The sequence below is a fragment of the Diplotaxodon limnothrissa genome, linkage group LG19 (genome assembly GCF_057381915.1).
Source record: "Diplotaxodon limnothrissa isolate DT_005_m linkage group LG19, D_limnothrissa_male_GT1.1, whole genome shotgun sequence".
Classification (NCBI taxonomy): domain Eukaryota; kingdom Metazoa; phylum Chordata; class Actinopteri; order Cichliformes; family Cichlidae; genus Diplotaxodon; species Diplotaxodon limnothrissa.
Window position 1 is genome coordinate 31,026,030 of NC_140614.1, and position 19,931 is coordinate 31,045,960.

The 19,931-nt window shown below is 38.3% G+C and overlaps 2 protein-coding genes across 2 annotated transcripts; one reads left to right on the top strand and one right to left on the bottom strand.

Annotated features, from left to right (window-relative positions):
- Positions 1–2,724: 2,724 nt before the first annotated feature.
- On the top strand, positions 2,725–10,405 carry cipca (CLOCK-interacting pacemaker a). The gene is made up of 4 exons (XM_085342886.1): positions 2,725–2,833; positions 4,245–4,356; positions 6,301–6,470; positions 7,568–10,405. The coding sequence occupies exons 2-4, from the start codon at positions 4,251–4,253 to the stop codon at positions 8,351–8,353; spliced, it is 1,062 nt and encodes a 353-aa protein (XP_085199012.1). The 5' UTR covers positions 2,725–2,833; positions 4,245–4,250; the 3' UTR covers positions 8,354–10,405.
- A 1,500-nt stretch (positions 10,406–11,905) lies between these two features.
- On the bottom strand, positions 11,906–13,157 carry zdhhc22 (zDHHC palmitoyltransferase 22). Its single transcript, XM_085343453.1, has 2 exons — positions 12,602–13,157; positions 11,906–12,183 (listed from the first exon to the last, which is right to left on the bottom strand). Exons 1-2 carry the CDS (start codon positions 13,155–13,157, stop codon positions 11,906–11,908), a joined length of 834 nt encoding a protein of 277 aa, XP_085199579.1.
- Positions 13,158–19,931: the final 6,774 nt, after the last annotated feature.

Consider the following 19,931-nt stretch of genomic DNA (forward strand, 5'->3'; position numbering starts at 1 on the left):
TGGGAGCATCAAAAGTCTCCTTCACTCATCTATCAATACTGTGTCTGCAGCAAGAGACTCAAACAGCTGGGTTGATTTGCTGACATGCCCTTATGCTGATGGGCAGGGTGTTTTTGTAACGACAAGGTTTAACAGGAAGTGCGTTTTGACTGGTGGAAACACTGCTGTTACAAGCCTGAAACAATGGACATCCCTGGGAGCCAGTGCAATGTAGAACCAAACAGACTGATGTCTTCTTTTTATGCTAGGTATTACTGTATCGGTTATTATTTGTCAAATCCTTTGGTATTTAAAAGAAGGTTACACAGGTAAAAAAGAAGAAAAGTCTATATTTATTAATATAGTTGGACCAGAGAACACCTTGTGGACTTGATGTGCAACTTCTTTGTACATGCGATAAGGAAATGTCTCCCTCTAGTGTTTATGGAAAGTGTTTTTAAACCTCTATATTAAAGTATTTTGCAATCAGATCATCATCATATCTGAGATCTGTTCCAAAAGCCATTGTTGCATAATTGCTTGTTGTGTATAAATCAAACTCTTTAACAGCATCATGTGACCTGAATGGGAAAACAACATTTAGCAGAAATGTTCATAAAGCGAAGATTTTCCCAAAACTTCAAACTTTCCATATTTATGGAATTCAGCATACAGATGTTCTCCTAACAAGAGGCTAATCTTGATTATCTGGCCCATTCATCTGAAATGAACATATGGATGCACAGTGGGTGTGGCGAGATCAACGGCAACCGGCACATTCGTGTTAAAATAATGAATACACTTATGTTTGAGTAGCACACATGTTTTTGCAAGAGTAGAAATTCCTCGTTTCAATTTTTTCATTTATAATTTTGATCAAAACATCCTCGGATATTTCAGCTCGCCCATCATGCATTTCCAACTCAGGACCAAATACCCATGCGTTGCTTGTTTAGTCGCTCACAGTAAACAGGTTGCAGTTCTATGACAATACATGAGCCTTCAGGAGGGTATTTGAGGTATGCAGATTGAATTAAATACTGTACAGAGGGGCAGTGCACATCAGAGGGTTGGACCCAGTTTTTGGCAAACCACTCATTTTTTCTCGAGTGTCAGTCACAAGGACATAACATACGGTGCACGTTCAATGATACACTACTTCACTCTGCCTGTGCCTGTACTTGAAACATATCAAGGACCATACAACTAATACCCACAAGGCTTCCTTTGAATGCCGTGGAATATTTGGTGTGGCGTGTTTCTTACTGTCGTGTAAGCAAATAAGTGAAATGTGAATTCAGATTTAAGTATTCCAGTGGGATATATCCAGTATACATTGTCTTATCTACTTGTCAAAGTAATGGTTGTGGAGGAGGCTCGAGCCTGCCTGTCCCTGACCTTGGACAGGAAAGAGGGTACACTCCAGACAGCTCACCGGCGTGTCTACGGAATAAAAATTCTTAAAGTTGAAATTTAAAAACAGTGCTATGACAGGTTAAAAGTAATTGCACTGTATGGAGTGCTGCAGCAACAGGGGAAAGCTTGAATACAAATTATTTTTGCTTTTTATAGCCGTTAAAACATCATGTAAGCCCTCAAAATCTTTTTTTATTAGATTCCAAGCTTGAGCTCCCACATGTAAAAGCATTAGTTACGGTCTGAAATGTTCATCCCATATGCTGTGTGCAGCTGAACAGCACAACCTTGTGTCCAACTGGTGACTCAACAATCCCATAATCCCACACCACAGGTGTCATCCTCTGTTTCTAGAAACACTGCAACATGGAAGGGATGAAGTTTCGTAGATATGTTAAATGGCGTTTGTTTGTTTGTTTGTTTGTTTGTTTGTTTGTTTGTTTGTTTGTTTCATGTATCACATAAAGAAAATCTATGAAAATGTAAAAATAGCATTTTGACTGACGTAGTGTTTTATTTCATTTAAATATTTATTTTGTAATAAAACTGTTATGATTGTCGGCTTGTCTTGTGTAATTGTTTAGTAATTCCAGTTGTATTCAATAATTATATACCAGTAGGCAATCCTAATAGATGTACCAACTGCTGGCAGTCTTAATCTGTTTCACATTATCACAAATAATAGCAAACTATATGATAGGCCGTTTACATTTGTAGGCTAAAATATCAAACACGGTAGATTTTTTTTAAAAAAGACGTTTTTCAGCCTAAACAACTAGTCTGATGGGGTTACGCACACCATAGCGTAACCCCATCAGAGCATAAGTCTCAAAACAAGCTCCTCTTTCGCCAACCCCAAGAATAAAACATGTACTTCACCCGTTTCCGTAGCAACCTTTATGTATCAGGTTATTAAAGCCCTTAATAGTGTCTCACAGGGAGTTGTTGTTCCCGTCACAGCTCTTAAAAGTACACTTCTTAAAACCACCTAAATTACAACCACTAAAAACTGGACTTATAACCCCATCATCTGAAAACCCTTACTTACTTTTAGAAACTTATCCAGGAGGTTGCCGTAACAGACAATAAAGTTGCAAATGTGTTTTGTGCTTTTTTGTTAAAAAAAAGATTAAAAAAAATATGATTATTATTTAATACTTTCAGAAATGTATTCCATAACAAACTAATTCACAGCATGAATACTTAAATGCAAATGATTTTCTGTCACCGATTTGTTTAAAACCATATCTGCGTGAATGCGCGCACGTAATTGTGTTTACCTGTAAGACCGCGTGGAGGGCGTTTATTTTGTAGAGCACATAAGTAGAGCACATAAGTAGAGCTGGCGTTAGCAACACGGGAGTTGGGTGGCTTTAACTAGCCACATATTTTCAAGCTACTAAAGTCGGATTTTCGCTTTGAAGCAAACGACGTCTTGGTAAGGTTTGTCGAAATTATGCTGGTACTCATATTGCTTATCGATCTCGTGATAGCAAGAGTTCTGATCTAAAGCTAAGGTAGCTAGCAGCTAGCGTTACCCAGCTAAATGAATAGTAAACAGATAAAACATACTGTCGATGATACAGACAGCAGCTAATGTTGCTTTCCATATTTTGTTATTGCAGAAGCACATTTGTGTAACCCTAAAGCTGTGTGTGTGTGTTTGTGTCGCGTACGTTGTTTGACGTTAACGGCCAATGTTGACAAAGTTGCGTGTATAGCAAAACAATGCTAGCTGTAGCTAGTTAAGAAGTTATAAACGCTGGACTGGTCAGCATCCCAGCTTTATAACAATGATTGTCTGCACTGACTTCTTTATTTGTTGTTTTTGCTGGGTAAGTACGACATTGTTTTGTTTTGTTTTTTTAAAGTGTGTCTTGCCATGACTAGCCATCGCAGTGAGTGGTTGTGGGAGGGTCACAGGCCCTTCATCCAATCGTTCAGCTCGAGTTTGTAAAATGGGAGACGTAAGGCAGATAATAATACGCTTTTATGATGTTTTAATCTGTTTATTATGCAGCTTAAAACATTACGTAATCCCGTTTGTGGGTGTGCGCCTGCTCTTTTCAGTATGTTGAAAAATAAATACAGTCATGTACAGTATGAATGCAAAGTACAGGCCTTAAACGTGAAGTGATGATCAGTCTTGTAAACAATTCAAAGTAGAAGCTCTAAAAAGACAGATTACGTATTAACTAAAGGTGAGTGTTTATACTGTGACTGTTGTGCTTTTAGTCATTATACACTGTAAATCGTATATAGTAATGAGTTACTATGAAAAAATTATAGGCAAGGACAAATTAAGGGAACAACCTGAAGCCTTGGCCCTGCTGTGTCTGAGTGGCCACCTTTATCTTGTGATTGTTTACAATTATAATTGGCTGCTGTTTATTTATTTGTTCCTAATTTATATTTTATATAACTAGATTGTCACGTAAGATATGACATGTGAAACAGGTAGGTTTGCTAAGGCCTAAATATTGTAGTTTATAAAGGTTTTTAAAATGTGTAAATTATTAGCAAAAACAATCATTGTGACCCATCTGTCTGTAGCCAAAGATCTTTAAAAAGTCTCAATGTCTTCCATAGCCAAGTAGGATAATGTGTCACCTGTCATGAAAAAAATCCAAAGAAATGGAATATTACTGTTTTAAAATGGACATGCTACTCATAGATATTTAATATTCTCTCCTTCCCAAGTCACAGAATGGATTTAAAAATAAAGAAAAAATGTCATCAAACTGTATCACAAACTTGCATAAGACTGTCCTGGAGAGATTAAGTTGCAGTTATTTAACTTCGTCTGTCCATGTGTTTTTGTTTTTTTCTTTTGTTTTTCTCCTGGATAGACCATCATGAACCGGTTTAATCAACCAGGCAGTCACAGGACTCTGCCGTTCACCCGGACATCGCACCTTGGAACATGCAAACAAGACCTGGAAAGAGATTCAGGCTTCTCAGGTTTGATTTGCTTACATTCAAAAAAAAAACTAGCATGCCTTTTAAGTCTTGTGATTGTGCAAAATATTCTTGATTTTGTCTGAAAGAACACGTGTCTTGACCTGGGATATAATTAGCCTTTATATAATTAGTGTGAATGCTTGAAAAGCATTCACAGTATTGTTCTTCTAATCTTTATTCTTCTATTTTATTATCTATTCCGTACGTTTTTTGAAAGCCTACTCCTTCAAAACCGTTCAACTTAGAAAAACCATTCAAACACCATTAGATTCCTATTCTTTTGGACATGATTGCTTGTATTTTTCTCATTTTTAACATTTATATTTTTAATTTTATTCAACTTTATTCAACAAAAATTTCCCATGTATTTCAATGGGGAGACCCTTCAAATTCTCATTCAACTTACTCATTTTTAAACTCTTACTACTTCAACATACGTTCACATAGAGCCACCATTCAAACTTTAAAACGAAGACAAGACATTCAACTATTCAACTTGTATTTATCTTTTCAATATCTATTATACTTTTTCTTCAGTTCCAGTTTAAGTTTCATGATGTTTTTTTTACCCGTTTCAGAGTTTATAATGGGTGTGTATGGGACGGAATGTTGGGGCTAGAGTGAGGCAGCTCAACTGCTAGAGTGAGAGGAGCAAAAAAAATAATCTTAAAATCTTTTTTAAAACTGCTGCTGTGTCCGCAGCGTTTGCTCTACAGGTATGATTTTACCCTCAAAACGTAGCCATGGCTGTCCTCTTTCATCCAATGTGTTTACTATTGTACTAGGTGTTATGGTTCTTTCATAAATGTCACCAATGCACAGCCTCCTCCCTCCAACTCTTCCATAGACTCTAATGTTAAAATGGCTCAGAAGGTTCGTTTGAAAATCAGAAGAGCATGGTGTCTTTCCACTGTCACCACGTCCATATAATAAACTCCACAGACATGAAAACTGAGAATTTGGTAGACTAGACATTGCTGTCGCTCACAGTGAAAGAATTTTGTCAATACGACTTTTACTTTTCATTTGGGAACGATTTGTTTCGGCCTGACTTTTCTGTTCATTTTAAGCAGCAAAAGTGAGGTGCATGTCTGTGTCCGTGTGTATGGAGCCATTGGGTGCGGTCACTATAGCAACCAGGCTCACACCTGCCTGCTTAACGAGCTCTCTCTGCCACTCTGCCAAAATTCATCTTAAACACTTCTCTTTCAACTGCTGCTGTGTCCACAGTGTTAAAGCCATCATTTTACCCTCAAAACGTCGCCATCGTTGTTCTTTTTCCAACATCTTGTCTTTCAAAGCTCAGAGATGTAAACTTTTTAAACTGTGTGGGTCCAAGTGGAGGGATCACATTTTAGTCATTCAGTGATTCAAAGAATATGACCTTTTAATATTCTTTCAGATGTTTTCTGACTCTAAATGTTCTTTTCTCATTTCTTAGGTTTTTCTAATTTACAATTAAAACATTTTCAGCTTTTTTCCAACTTCTTCTTCTGTGTAACCTTCAGCTTTTAGCAGTTCAGCACTTTTGTTTTCAGGTTAAATTCGGGTTTTTTTTTTTATCTCATTCAAAATTTTTAACTTAAATTCAGTAATTATTTCATTTCAATGCATACATTCAGATTCAAGCATTCACACTGCAGTTTCTTCAGAAAATGCACTTTCTAGTTACAAATAATGTCTATCAGTTCATGAACAAGGTCGACCCTAATCAAATGTGGAGATCTAGGTCACATTTTCTATGTAGGTTATTTACAGTATGGGGGTTGACCTGAATTTGATTTAGCCCTTCACATTAAGATGATAGTATCCTTTTTCAGACACGCTACACATATTTATCTACATCTGCCACTGTTTTCATACAGCTAATGTTTTTCCACACAGAGCAGAAGCCTTTCTTTTAAACATGATGAGCCTCATATATGTGTCGTGTTGTCCTCTCAGATGCTAGCTCGGAGTACCTCAGCACAGTCGAAGTGACTGACTCTGAAGATGCAGCAAGAAATGGGTCAATAGTCAGCCAGGAGCCAACTGGTCCACAGGTGGCTGTGATGGGAGGTTCATACACTGGACTGTCTCCAATGATCATCATGAACAACTTCGTGTTAAAGCAGGTAAAATATTTCAATATTTGTCTGAACAGACTACTCTTAGAGTGTTTTATTGCTATATTGTCTTTGAGCTTTAGTGCTCAATGGAGCATTGTTTGGCTCAGAGTGTTTTGTACTCTGAACTTTTAGAGAAATTAGTTAAAAGCTTAATTTTGGATGGAGTTTATTAACTCAAATTGAGCATTCAGATCTGTCTGTGCATGTTGTGGGTAATGTTGTGTTTTAACACTTTCCTTAGACTGTGTATGATCTGGGGTTGGGCAGTTTTCTTTATAATTCAATTGTGCTATCCTCTGAGATCAGCAAAAGTGATATCAATGCTGCTGAATTGGTGGTGGGTTAATGTGCACTCACTGAGGTAATAATATCCACTCCCAGTAAGTCATACTTTGTACCCCAAACACACCAAAAGCAATAATGCTACTGTTTGATGATGATTCAGCCTTCCATAATTAGAGTTTATAATAGAACAGTTATTAGCTGAACAGTGAAAACATTATTACATCATTACCTATAGCTGCCTCTCCTTTTTAAAAAAACAAAAAAACTTTTGGGGGGGGGGCTACAATCCTCCTAAGTTGTTCAGTCTGTGTTTACTTGTGTAAAATCTCTCACCACTCTACACAAAGCTCTCACCACACACAGTGGCCTCTTTCACCGACAAACACACACATACACCCACAAAAGTTGAAAGCGTGAGATAAACAGCGAACCCGGCAAGCACTCACATGGAGCTCTCGTTTAAATAAAACCAACAGATATAAACACCCTCTGTTTTGTCTCACTTTGATATTATGATGATGGTTCAGTGTAGCAGGTCCTCCCCCTAACACACAGACACACTTAAGTCATTCATCCATTTCAAAGTGGAAGAGAGGCCTCTCAAGTATCTTATTATAATGCAGAGATGCCAACAGCAGAACTAACCAGACACATTAAATGTAATATAAATGGAAGCTTGACAATCCCTGAGATCATCGACTATAACCCTGTAACTCTGTCATGCACTTTATGTTTAACAGCTACCATATTATAGATAGTATAAGAAATGTTTTATAACATTAAAGGTCTGTTTGTTTGTTTTTTTTCTTATTTTCTAGCAATCATCCACAGCTCCAGCAGAAAAACAGTGGAACTTTCCTTCACCATTGGAAATAATGCCTCAGTCACAAGTGGTTCTTCTTCAACCCATGCTATCAAATGACAACAACAGCTCTCCTAAGACTGGCTCTGAAAACACACGTCAGTCAAAAAGCTACATGCCCATCCTCAAATCATATCCCAAAATTGCCCCGCATCCCATGGACACACCCACTAAGAGGGTAGGATCCTCAAGGGTGAGGGGGAGTACAGCAGCAGGATATAACCAGCGACAGAGGAGGCATCATCATGGCCACAGGGTGTACAGCACCCCCAGCCCCCTGTCAGCACTGCAGATGACAGCCCAAACCACATCCAACTTTGAAGCACCAACAAACCAAGCACAGAGTCAAGAGCAGCTTATCAAGTCTTTTTCCTCACAGGTAGGAACCAGCTCCCTGCCCTCCTACACAGATGAATTTAGGACTCTAGCAGGAGACAACAGGATGCTTGATGACGAATTCGAGGATGAGGACTCGATGCGCACTAATAAGGAGAAGCGCTTCAGCAATACCTACAACATACTCAACAAGTCCGGCTTGCTGGGGATCACCATGCGCACAAAGCAGCTGATCAAAGAGAATAAGCGCACCCAAGACCAGCTGCAGCAGCTTCAGGAGCAGACGACTCTGCTGCTGGAGGCTCTGAGCAGTGGAAACCCACAACTCTGGACTAAACTCCAGCTTTCTCTCCAGGACACAGAAAAGGAACAGTGGGGGGCGAAACCGCAGAGCATCCTAGCTTAAAATATGTACGGACATAATCAGTAGTCCTGAATCTGGAGACGAGGATTAATCAGGAGGCCACAGGGGGATTTAATAAATGTGGATAAATTGTGTTAAATATACTCTTGAACTAAACTTTAAGCTTTCAGACCTTTATCAGTAGGCTGTAGGTATTAATCACTTTCTGCAGCAAAGTTTAGAAATTAGACAGTTTTGGAGCAGCTGGTTGGATATAAAACTAAAGGTCTGTCTCATATTGCATGTTGTTGTTCCGACGACATCAGAATTGATATTACTCCAGGACCGTCACTTCAAACGACCGGTCACATTGTTGGGATGCAGTAGCTCTGCAACTTCGTGATAAAGGATTGTGAAAAACCAGCAGAAGTGATATGGGAAGTCAAAAGCTATTTTCAGCCGCTCCATTGTCACAAGGGTCCCCACAGTGGGTAGTTCCACATGTTTGATTTGGCAGAGTTATTATTCCAGATGCAACCCTAAAGGGGATTTCTGTCTCCAACCTAAATATCATTACGGAGTTGGAGAATGGGAATTCAGAAAATGTGACATAAAGAGCAAGAAAGTCTGTATAGATGACATATCAGGGTAGATGAATAGGTTATATTCAGTCATATAGTGCTGATCTGCCCAGCCAAACATCTTCACAGGATAGCAGTAATTATATTTGCTGCTTGTGGTGACATTTCCTATACTTCTTACCCTTAGCAGTGTCAACAGTGACTGGGCTAGTAGAGCAGAAGATATCATTGGCATGCTTAACAAGCGTTTGTGTTTTTGCTCTCAGTCCCAGAAGAGGAAGGCAAAAATTTGCACTGCTGGTTTAAGCTTAGGCAATGAAACTACATAGCTACATTTATGGGGAAAAGGGGGGTTGCAGTTGTAGTTTTAACTGCATGTTAGAAAAGGGCAGAGTCATTTGCTCTTTTTCTCTTAGTTGCACAGTCGTGACGCAATAATGTGATCGGTCCACAGACACTAAAACGCTGACATCAGATCGTGCTGAGGTCGAAGCAGCCGTTCTTATGAGATGGGAGTTAGGAAGCATGCTTGTATTTCGAACCCTTGCCTATAATGAATTTTCTTGCCTCTTCTGTTTCAAAATAGCAAGTATCACTTGCAATAGGGCTATGGCTTCTGTGTCAAACTCCTAAGTGTAGGGATGCACTGATTGTGAAGTACTGACACCAGTGTTTAGCCGATAGCCCAGGCTGATACGTTTTTATTTTTCTCTTTGTTTTGTTGAAAAGTTGCAAATGTTTAAAATTCTTTCATACTTTGTCACGCTACCTTTTCTCATTAAAACCAGCTCAAAATTGATGGCACACTGTAGATAAACACTGGCCTCTCACTTTGATAAGTGTTGTCTTACGTGCTGAGAAGCCAGTGGTCATCCACATGATTGATTTCAGTTCGTAATGATGTTCGGTCAATATATCGGTGCATCCCTACTTGATTGCATTAATGCATGCCTTACAGCACATACAAAGACACATGGGGTTTACTCCTTATACGTGGCATGAATGTTGCTAGTGTGGAGAAAGTATGAGGGTTATTTACTTCTTAGATCAAATCCATCTTTCATCTTTAGTCAGCAGGTTCCTGTGATCTTTGTTTTTCTTTATCCTTTATTTCTAAACTGGTAAATCAAACTGATAGAGCTGATGCATCTTTTGTAGGAAGTGTCTTTTCAAACGGTGTCTGATTCACAGAGAGTTCAGATGGCTTGCTAAATCGTAACAGTTTGTTTTTCGTTTAATGGAAGTTTATTTGGTGTCAGTATTATTTATTTGTAATGATGTTTCTGACCAAGACTAAAGTTGTGTGAATACTGTAAACAGAGATTATTGCACGGATTTGGCCAGTTCTGGTAAAGTAAGCTTCTTTTTTTTTATTATTATTATTATTAAATAGAAACTTCATACCTACAGCTTGTAGCAGGTGATGTGCTGTAGCTATATAACTGTGTTGCCTTTGGATTTGTTGCTCTCATGTTCATTCCTGCTTTAATTTTTGCTTATTATTTAGTATTAATTTAAACTTTAAAACAATGAAGTGGGCTTGTTTTGTTTCATTTCTCAGATTTCTGAGTTGCCTCTAAACATAAGCATAAGATAATGTGAATATAAATGTTTATCAGAAGCCCTGCACCTCTTTCTTTTTTTTTACCGGTAAGTTAATGTTGTATGTTATGTCAATGCTTGAGCAGCTAAGATTTCTTTATTTCTTTTTGAGCTTAATTTGGGAGAAAGTTTAATATACTTAAGGGTTTCCAAAGATTTATTCTTCTTTGAAGTTGTATAACCACCCACAGTGTGGTTAGATAATGCATTCAAAGTTACAGTATAGAAATCATAAGCACAAGTTAAATATTAAGTCTAGGTTCACTTTGATTTGTTTTCAGGACCACGATTTGCATACCCCAACATTAGTAATTAACCTGAATATTAAAAATGAATCAAAAGCAGTCTTGGTTTTAAAAGGGCAAAAGGAGGGTGGCAAATTATTACAGTTTGGATACTTTTTTTTTTTTCTGATATTGTCAAGTGTGCTTTGTGTAAAACTGTTGGAAGACCAGTGTGTCATTATTAAAGACAATAATTAATCACTTGCTGTGATTTGAATACTTTTATTGGTATAACAGGAATAGACAAAATATCTCTAGAAAGTATACTTATTGAAACCCAAAACCTGTTCGACATGAGCAGTGTATTTGTAGCTGGAGTCACAGAATAACAGTGAAAAGTCCTTAATAATAATATTATTATGCAGAGCGCCTTATTATTAGCAGTGTAGTGAATACCTCATCTTTGGGGTCAGCTATAAGCAAATAAGAAATGACTTTATGGCACATTGTGAATAATAACCCTGGATAATCGAATATTAATCATCTTCCCCACCCATTTTCCAAAGGAGCATTCCCTCTTCACACTGCCTGAGTCACATTACTTTGAGTAGAGTACATCAGGCTAAACATGTAATTGTCACAACAGTATTGTCAAGCCCGGCAGTTTATGCTGCAGACAAACGGCTTCTTTGTCTGATAGCCCTTAACGACAAACGAGAGTCATTGTCACGAAAACTACCCGGAGTTTCCTGAACGTCGCTTTGTAGCATCTTAATAGGATGTGTGGAAGAATATTGCACTTTGATAATCTCAGAGCACCGCATGGCACAGGCTGTCAAATAATACAAAATTGCAAAGCTGTGAAGGCATGCAAAGCCATCTTTATATTTTGATGCAAGCGTTTATAGTAGCGTAAGTAAAACTGCTGGATTCCCAAAAATGACCAACTTATTTGTCTTAATATTGCCTTTTTAAAAAGCTACCTAAAGGATACACTTAGACTACACGCTTATTTCACATTGCTTGTATGGCTCCTGTCCTTAAAGGAATGTGTGCTAACAGCTATTTCACAGACTATTTGAAACGTCAAAAAGCATCCTCTCTGTGTTCAAAATCGTTCCCCACATGGGTCTTTAGACAGCATTTTCTACAACATGTGTCACTTTTTTGACCTGTGAGGAGCTATTGTTACGATATGAGGTTTTTCTTCAGTCCTCTTTATGGGCATCTGCGTCTTCAGAGCACGTCTCTACTGTCTGCACAGGCAGTATAAGACCAAGCATCCAGCGGGTGCCAAAGACGTCCTTGAGGTTAGCTCTCCAGGGGTTGCAATTCTCTGCAAGTTGCCCTCTCTGCATCTGACACCATGTCTGCCCCCGGGCCACCAGCAGCACCTGCTGACAACAGAAACCTGCACACACCAAACCGATGCCCAGCCACACGTACAGCATCAGCACCAGGAACAACTGCAGGCCTGAGATTGTTCCTGTGAGGAGATATTGAGGAGGAGAAATTACTGTCGCATATATTATTGTTAGAATGGTGGATGGTTGTAGTAAAGAAAAGAGTATTAAATGAGGTCAGTGTATATACAAGTAATACCTGTTAGCCTGAAGCTCAGGCAGACTGACCTAAATGCTTAGTTTAAGACCATTTTGATCTCAGTGAAAGCAAATATCATTAGTGTGGCCTAGCTTTGCAAAAGCCCTGCCGCCGTGCTGTTTTAACCTTCTGTTTGCAAAGGGCATCTAATCAGGACAAAGTTAGCTGAACGTGCATGAACTGAGAGGCTGCGCCAAGATCCAGTTTGTGAATCATGCAAACTCTAGCAGACTCCAACAATAAAAATATTGAGTTGTTAATTGGTGTCCCCTCTGCGATATCAGCTTTAATGGAAAACTCACCCATGAAGAAGTAACCAGTGGAGAACGGGAGAAGAGTCAAAAAGGTCAGGGGGTTCTCAAAAGAGATAGAGTACTCCACTGTTAGAAAGGCCACGCCAAGAACCAAAGAGTATAAACATGTGCAGGATGTGTAGATGCAGAACATGATGAAGTAGCGCATGTTTTTGTTGCCGATGCAGTTTCCAGTGAAGAAACAGTGGTGGTCCCTCTTAAGGATAACCTTCTTGCAAAGTTTGCAGAAGTGACGGCCGTTTAGGAGGTAGTGCGCGTCCACTTTATCTGAGCAGTGAGGTGAACACACTGGAATCACAGTCTCGTTGGCACTCTCAGCTGGGTATTTAATAGTCATTATGTAGTTCCCTAACGCATTGAACATCAAGAAAAGGAAAATAACTGTATGTAAAACTTTGGACCCGTCCAGTGATGTACCCTGACTTGGGAAAATTGTTGGAATGAAGAAGCCAAAGTGAAAAATGAAGGTGACTGCTGTAGCCGTAAAAAAGTACGCAGGTGCTACAGCGTTGAGAAGTCTCAGTTTTAACATCCGGGTGAACATATCTGTGTGGGAGCAAAGAACACAGTTAGCAGTGCAAGTGCAAGTAACTGTAAACGTAACTGCGCAGAAGTTTCTGGTCAGTTTGAAATGTTCTTTCTTCTGAAAGCAAAGCACGTTTGTTTGTATCTAATATAACAAGAACAATGACCCAAAATGGTCTAAATCACAACTAATGGTCTGTGGAATCATAAATGATTTATCATTTTAAATGGAACATGATAATAAATTGAATGAAATGGCCTGTTTACATCAACCACCGCTCTTTCTGTGCACATTATGTTACTTAGTTCAAGTTTATTGTGCTAAAAGTCTAACTGAGCATGCGTAGAGAGCTGAACACAGTTGTGGTCAGAGGTTTAGATTCACTCATCATGGGCATCATACTCCCTTTACAAACCACCTCACGTTGGCTTGTATGGGTGTTTATCCTTTTTTAGGTAAAGGCCCTGATGCTTGCACAGTTTTGTGGAGGGAGCAGTACTTCCTGTTTTATAAAATCTGTTCTTGCTCTCTCTCTCTCTCTTTTGTTTTTTTTGTTTTTTTAATTTACTGCATGGATTAACTTTTATTCCTTAAAGCAAGGACAAAGTGATGATTTTCCAGTCCTTTTTTTAAATTTAGAGACTATAATCAGACTGAGACAGCCAATCCAGGCACTTATTTAGCCGCACTTATTGCTTCTCCAATCAGCACACTATTTTCAGTTGTGCTGACATAATTGGAAAATGGTTTTTCTAATGACTAATCAGGCTTTTAATATAACAAACTTGCATTAGGAAACACGAGGTGCCATCAAACACGCATTTGCTGAAAATAGGTCTCTGTATGCAAACACAGGTATTCATGATGAATCACTCTCAACACTTTTTACCAATTTCATGTTAGATGCAAACACAAACGTGCAGCCAAAACAGAAGATACTATAGTACAGTTTTAGCAAATAGACAAAACAAATTCTCAGCTTATGAGGATTGCTAAGTACCTAAAGAATTGGCAGTGCTGTTTGCAATTTAAGGGGCATCAATAGTCTTAATCCAGCAGTAAAGTCATTTACTTGTAGGGAGATTATTACATTAAGATACTTGAATTAAATAGTAGCAAATTGGAGGGAATGACCCTTCCAAGGACACAGTTTGGTCTGAGGCGAGATCAGGTAGGTCTTCCTTTCCATTGTGTCCAAGTGCTTGTTCACAGGGGATAACTGTTTAGTTCTATGTCTACTACTGAATGCTCTTTACCTGACAATTTGAAACCCTGAAATAAATCACACTGAATCTAAACCATTTACAAAGAGCACAGTGCAGAAATGTGAATAGAAGAGAGAATGTAAGCCTGCCGCTTAGAGTTAAAAACTAATTTCTGAGCAAAGTGGGGGTGGGGGACTCCCAGGGGCCACTGAGAATAGCAGTAATGTCTTATCCCTCCCTCTGTCATCGCATAACCTGCAGCACTGAAGGATTTGCAAATCACAAGATAGCAAACGACGAAAAGGAAAGAGGGCGGTCTCGCAGACCAAATTTAAAAGTTGGTCTTTACGTCCCTCATTAGAGGGCATCGACACTGTGGATGCTACAGAAAACAGAAAGCATTTATAATATAACTGTAGTTATCCATCTCCTTCGTGTTCTGTTTTCTTTCAGAATTACATTATATCGTTTCCAGTATGTTAATGATTGCGCCAGTAATGTTATTTGCCCATAATTTCATCTCCATGGCGCGACGCATCTGCCTACCTGCAGATGTCAGAGAGCGGAGGAGCTGTCCTTTCAGCACTACGGAGCCTCGGAGCTCAGGAGCTTCTTCAAACGCACACAAGAAGGTTTCTTTGAGAGGCACTGACGTCGTTTTTACATCACCACATTAACTCCTTTGTCTACCGCCGCCTGCTGGTCCGGATGCGTCTGTGTTCCTCTTTTTCTTCACGTGTCCCTGTTAACAAGACAAAAAAGAAATTTCAACAAAGCAAAACAAGTATTATTATTTTCACATGGTTAATTCCCCATATTTAAGTCCATATACATCCATTCAAAAAGTATATATTTATATAATAGTACATTTTTATAAGATTAATCCTTCACTTTCTTTCCATGTGAACAACTATTATTATTACAGCATGTGAACAGTCTGCAGTGTTTAGGGTCAATGCAGGAAAGAAAGAATTCAGTAGGTGGCAATGTATCCTCAGTTATCTGAAATCCCATGCTGTTAGCGTAGAGGTCCATAAGCTAATTTTAGCAATTTCAATAAAATAAGCTTTACTCACAGGATGTAAGGCAGCTCAATGCATTTGATTTCTTTTGTTAACATGACTTGACTCTCACAAACACTCCATACTAAAACACATCTTGTTGTGCAGGAGTCATAAAGGCATCAATTTTCAACATCTCACAATATAACAGGAAATTATAACTCCATTGGCAAGTCTACATGTTTACCCATCACCCAATGGACCACTATCAGTCAGGTATTGGCCTCTCCCTGTTACAAACAAATATTCTTTTTATTATTTTGTCTTTATTTAAAGTACAATTAACTTGAGCACTAATACATTTTGCATCATATCTGTTACCAGGTTAAGTCTGAGATAGATCCTCAGTATCCTTAGAGTAATGTCTCTAAAGAGCTTTCATTTCATTACTTTAGTCTAGAGACCTCTCCTTTAAGGTAACATAAGATTATTGTTAATATTAAATCCTGTCTCGCTGATATTGAGATTTCTTTTTGAAAAGACACCTGTCTGTAAAAACACATACAACATTATAAACAGGAGATATTATATGTGTTCATAAAGTAATAAAAGCATGTGCAATAGGGAGCACAGGTAAATAAATATAACCTTTTTAAAATTTTCCTGTGAAATATTAGATTGTAGCTTTAAAATCTTTTGTACCTCATTCCTTCATAGGAAGCAAAGTATTTACAAATATTTTTTTCCAATTTCATTGTGAACAAGAGGCAAAGCCAACAGTGAAATATCCTGTGATCAGAAATTAAACTAAACATAATACGCAACATGCAACATGCAACATTATATTATAATATAATATAATATAATATAATATAATATAAAACATAAACAAGTCAAATATCTTCAAAAATATCATCATCATCAAGAACAATAAAACTATTTAAACGGTTTACTAAATGGTGTGTGGTAAGAGCAACAACCCACTGACAGATGAATAGTGACTGAGTAGTTGTACCCACAAAACAATGCTGTATATAAAAGTTGTTGTTTTGTATCTACACTTGTGATATATTCTAAAGTTTTTGTAGATTTTTTTTTATAAAGAATGCAAAATATAGAAATAATGATAAATGTATATTTTAAAAAAACAAAGTAGCTTTAATTTAATAATGCTTAATTGTTTTCAAATATTTTTCCTTAATATATTTAAAAACATGTATTTTTTAAGTAAAATATACATATTTTTCTGTCTTAAATGGAATAAGCCTTTGTATTTGTGGGATGTAAACTGGAGTACGTAAAATTCAGTTTCAGATTACTGTGCATTTGGTGTTCAAAATTAACATTAAAAATATATATAATTCATTTAACCACTTAAATCGACCTAGCTAACTTTAAGGTGGATGTCTGGTCAAATATATTTTTATGTAACTTCGAATAAAACGAATGAAATTTTGTTGGCATCACCATTGCTTGATGGTCCCTTAACGCCTCCAAAGCAGGTGTTTAATTGTTAGACGGCCCCTGCGAAGGTGGGAGTTTCTCTTGTTTCTTGGCGTTAAAGAAAGATCAGCAGCATCTCTATCACCGCCGGACCTCAGCGATAAGGGAGTTTTATAAGGTGAGTGAGGTAAATATTAAAGCCGTGCGTGCCTGTAGTGATAGAAATGCAAACCGGAAGGCTTTACTGCGCTATTAGTGGCGCAATCGTTTTCATCAAGTTACGGAGCTGAAGGAAGGTGGGTGTGCAGGCTGCTGTGAGTGCTGCAGTAAGCGGGGGAACCGAGAGTCGATAAAAATGTCTGATTACGGAGAGCAATACCTTTTCCTTTATTTATAAATATCTTAAAGTTCACGGTACAGTGTGGTGGTGGTGGTGGTGGTGGTGAGGACGAGCCTGTCTCTGGCAACGTGTCAGACTCCTACACCCAAACCAGGTGCATCATTTCTCCTCTCTGTCACACCTATTGTTCCCGATTGTTCCTCGTGGACTTAGCTGCGTGGCAAACCTTGAGTGAGCATCGTTATGTGTAACTTGGGGAGCCCGTTTTTAATAAAATAAGGAGCCCCTCAGACTTCCATTCATGCTGCCACCCTCTGTCTGTGTAGCCTGATGCTGTTCAATCTGGACTCTGTTGGATTCGCACAGAAAAAAATGATACCGGTCAACTTCTTGTGACTTGTTGATTCGATGCTTATCCTATTACATGTGATGTGGGTTTTAACACAAGGGTTACCCTGTAAAATAAATGTGATTCTTGAGGTACATTGAGCTTTTACAGTAAGTAAAGCTAGCCTTTTCTGACTGTGTTTTTTCTGTTTTCGGAAATTGGGCAGAGTACTAAACTGACATCTGGTAACATTTCCACCCGACTGTGCTGAAAGCAGGTGGCCTTGAAAATGCCAGATTTGCTATGGACTTTTGACATTTTAGTGGAATACAATATGTCAAACCCTAATGAGAGCCTGGGAGGAAAATACATTTAGAATGGTGATATTCAGATTTTAGCCAAGATGTAGAGCGTAATCTTACAGGACTCAATATATGCACATCTCATCACGTTTGATAACACCAGATGAATGATAGTAATGATGGCAATTAGTGTTGTTTATTCCTTAATTAGAGAGGAGGCCTATCCTGTTTCCAGGTTCCCAATTATGCGTGTTCTATAAATAGAGGTATTGCGCTTTCAGAGAGATCTCAGAAATATCAAGAAGGGTCAGAATTAGTGTCACAGGTTGGATTAAACAAAGCCTTGCGGGTGTGAAAAGGTCGTTTTTGAAAATCAAGGACTTCAGAATCACTGCAGATGCTTTAAATGAAGGGGAGAAACTATATGTTTTTACCTCAGTGTTTTAGACAAACAGATAGTGTGATCGAATTCATACCTAGATGACAAGAACATTGACTAAATTTGCAGCTGATCAATTGCTTCAGTATAAAATATGTATATATTTCATAGTTTCTTACCAAAGTGCTGTAAATTAGTTGCAGGGTTTTATCCTGTTTCTTTAAAATTTGATCCATACGAGTGCACAGTAAGTGTCTCACAGGCATTAATATTTCAAAAGGCTCTAAGCTGAGATTGAACAAGGGCTTTTAGTAGTGATACGGATATGGTGCACTTGTGTAGCACTGAGCAGGTGCAAAAGGGATGGACAATATTGAGACGTATGTTAGAGCAAGTCTTAAACCACATTAAGCCTCGTGTTCATTTTCTCCGCATACTTTGTGTTTGGCTGTTTCTTTGTGTTTGTTTCAGCACCACGAGCAGGAGGACAGCTCCAGCTGGGCAAGTAGATGAGATGAGATTCTTTGCAGTTTTGAGATTAGACAGAAGTGAAAAGCATAGCATAATCTGTGAAGATTAATACCATGCATGCAATAATTTGCACAAGTTTTAAATATTGCAAATGTTAAATGTACCAAAATCAGGTGGAGTAAATAGAAGACAAATTATGTGATACCTCTTGGTGTGCTACACCAAAACCAAACACTGTGTTTTGAAAGACCTGGCTAATGTATTTCACATCTCATGGCCCCTACAGGATTAACTGTATCCTATCACATTATTGTGATGTTATTGTAGGGTCTTTACCTTACAATATAAAGTGCCTTGAGGCAGTTGTTATGTTATGATTTGGTGCTTTATAAATAAAGTTGAATTGAATTGAATATCTATTATTTAACCAGTTAATATAAAGCCATGGTTAAAAAACAAACAAACAACAAAAACAAAGTAGATCCTTATGTATGTCAGGCCATAATAAAAAGAGATGACTGTGCTGACGTGCCACCTTTAATACAGTGATGAATGGGAGTTACATGCATATTTGAGTCAGGGATCGGAGAGAAATAGCTCATGTTGCAGACAGATTGCTACTGTGTAGCACAAAACACGGGTCATCCAGTGAACCATCCCTCTTTCTGTTCTGGTAGTAATGCTGATGATGGTGGTAGTCATGCAGTTTCTCACAGTGAGAAATGCAGTGCAGGTATGGCTTGTGTGCACCAGACATTCATGACTGCACCACATATTTGATGTTTTTCTGCAGGTCATCTCCTCAGCCCCACCACCCCACATACCAGACTGCCAGATGGAAATAAGAATGTCAGAAAACCTTTGCTGTCCTTTTAACAGACCGTTGAACACAAACAGAATATCAGAACAAAGCAAAGGCTGATGATACCACAGTTAGCTGCGAAAACTCCATTTGTATTCCACCTGTCATCTAACCACAGCATTTGTTGGCTCGGGCTTTGTTCTTTTGAAGTCTTTAGTAGAAAGTAGGCACCCTGCTATTTGAGATTCAAGCTGTGAATTTTTACTGCTGTTCCTCCGAGGTCTATCACAGTGATGCTGATGCATGCAGCGCTGTCACTGATGTATTGTGCACAGACTTTCACAAAGAAGCACCCCGCCATAAACTTACCATACAATGAGGAGTATCAGATATTCACAGTCATACATAAATGTCAGACTGTCTTTTGATACTTCATACTGACAGTGCCTTTTGTGGGCTAGCATTCATATCAGATAAACCTCCTTAGACATTCAGAGAGGTCACAGCAGCAAGAAACAGCA

Bases quoted from the DNA above. Each gene is read 5' to 3' on its own strand.
- cipca (XM_085342886.1), top strand. From the start codon at position 4,251: ATGAACCGGTTTAATCAACCAGGCAGTCACAGGACTCTGCCGTTCACC. The intron at 4,357-6,300 runs GTTTGATTTGCT...TTGTCCTCTCAG, and splicing joins AAGAGATTCAGGCTTCTCAG to ATGCTAGCTCGGAGTACCTC. The intron at 6,471-7,567 runs GTAAAATATTTC...CTTATTTTCTAG, and splicing joins ACAACTTCGTGTTAAAGCAG to CAATCATCCACAGCTCCAGC.
- zdhhc22 (XM_085343453.1), bottom strand. From the start codon at position 13,157: ATGTTCACCCGGATGTTAAAACTGAGACTTCTCAACGCTGTAGCACCT. The intron at 12,184-12,601 runs GTGAGTTTTCCA...ATCTCCTCACAG, and splicing joins CACTGGTTACTTCTTCATGG to GAACAATCTCAGGCCTGCAG.